General features: G+C 58.0%; 1 protein-coding gene across 1 annotated transcript; it reads left to right on the top strand.

Moving 5' to 3' along the window:
• Positions 1-42: 42 nt before the first annotated feature.
• On the top strand, positions 43-199 carry LOC104493808 (cell wall integrity and stress response component 2-like; the record flags this gene model as incomplete). The annotated part of the gene is made up of 1 exon (XM_010136544.1): positions 43-199. A coding segment is annotated over one exon (157 nt), but the record flags the coding sequence as incomplete, so codon positions are not given.
• Positions 200-1,913: the final 1,714 nt, after the last annotated feature.

Genomic DNA, 1,913 nt, shown 5'->3' with positions numbered 1-1,913 from the left:
GAGGGGTGGGGTCAAGGGGGTGGGGCCAGCCAGCCCCACCAGTTCAACCCGCCCCACCAGCTCCATCAGCCCCAGTTCTACCAGTTCCTCCACTACCATCATCTCCACCAGCTCCATGATCTCCACCAGCCCCACCAGTTCAATCAGTTCAACCAGTCCCACCAGTTCCACCACCACCACCAGTTCAACCAACTCCACCAGTTCAACCAGTCCCACCACCTCCACCAGTCCTACCAGTTCCACCACCTCCACCGGTCCCATCAGTCCCACCAGTGCCACCAGTTCAAGCCCACTACCATCATCTCCACCAGCTCCATGATCTCCACCAGCCCCACCAGTTCAATCAGTTCAACCAGTCCCACCAGTTCCACCACCACCACCAGTTCAACCAACTCCACCAGTTCAACCAGTCCCACCACCTCCACCAGTCCTACCAGTTCCACCACCTCCACCGGTCCCATCAGTCCCACCAGTGCCACCAGTTCAAGCAGTTCAACTGGTCCAACCACCTCCACCAGTTCCACCAGTCCCACCAGTGCCACCAGTTCCACCACCTCCACCAGTCCCACCAGTCCCACCAGTTTAACCAGTGCCACCATCTCCACCAATTCAACCAGTGCCACCATCTCCACCAGTCCCACCAGTCCGACGAGTCCCACCATCTTCACCAGTTCCACCACCTCCACCGTCTCCACCACTCCCACCAGTTCAACCAGTCCCACCAGTCCCACCAGTTCAACCAGTTCTATGGGTAGATCTGGTGGCCAATTCCCCTAGGTTGACCTGATGGTCGCTTCCCCGCTTAACGGCCTATGAGCAGACCTGATGCTTTCCTCATAGCCAATGGATAGACCTGACGGCCACCTCCATTAGGTAGACCTGACGGTCCCTGACAGCGTATGGGCAGACGAGTCCAAGCGGTCCCCCCCCCCACGTTCTAGGGATAGATGTGATGGCCAATTCCCCTAGGTAGACCTGATGGTCACTTTCCCCATAGCCATTGGGGAGACCTGATGGCCACGTCCCCTAGGTAGACCTGATGGTCCCTGACGGCGTATGGGTAGACGTGTCGAACCTGTCCCTGGACCTCCAGCAGTTCTGTGGGTAGATGTGATGGCCACTTCCCCTAGGTAGACCTGACGGTCTCTTCCCCAATAACCTATGGGTAGACCTGATGGCCATGTCCCTCGGGTCGATCTGCTGACAGCGTCTGGGTAGACCAGTCCCACCAGTCCCACCAGTCCCACCAGCTCCACGCCCCGTGCCTTGACCAGTGCTATGGGTAGACCTGATAGCCATATCCCTTAGGCAGACCTGATGCTCCCTGACAGCGTGTGGGTAGACCAGTCCCACCAGTTCAACCAGTCGCACCATCTCAGTCCCACTACCTCGAGTTCTATGGGTAGATGTGATGGCCAGTTTTCCTAGGTAGACCTGACGGTCTCTTTCCCAATAGCCTATGGGTAGACCTCATGACTATGTCCCGTAAGTAGACCTGATGCTGACAGCGTATGGGTAGACCAGTCCCACCAGTCCCATCTCCACCAGTTCCACTACCTCCACCAGCTCTATGGGTAGATCTGATGGCCAATTCTCCTAGGTAGACCTGACGGTCTTTCCCGATAGCCTATAGGTAGACCTGATTGCCCTATCGCTCAGGTAGACCTGATGCTCCCTGACAGCGTCTGGGTAGACCAGTCCCACCAATCCCGCCCGTTCTATAGGTAGACCTGATGGCCACGCTCATTAGGTAGACCTGATGCTCCCTGACGGCGTGTGGGTAGACCAGTCCCACCAGTCCCACCAGTTCAACCCAGTCCCACCGATCCCCTTGGCCCCGCCCCACTCATGCGCAGACTCCGCCCTCTCATCGCGCCCTTTTTATTGGCCGCCGGCCGCTGCCCCTCAGCGGT

Source organism: Buceros rhinoceros, unplaced genomic scaffold (genome assembly GCF_000710305.1).
Source record: "Buceros rhinoceros silvestris isolate BGI_N320 unplaced genomic scaffold, ASM71030v1 scaffold34775, whole genome shotgun sequence".
Classification (NCBI taxonomy): Eukaryota; Metazoa; Chordata; class Aves; order Bucerotiformes; family Bucerotidae; genus Buceros; species Buceros rhinoceros.
Note: the sequence above shows the minus strand (reverse complement) of the source record. Positions and strands in the feature narration are given on the sequence as shown.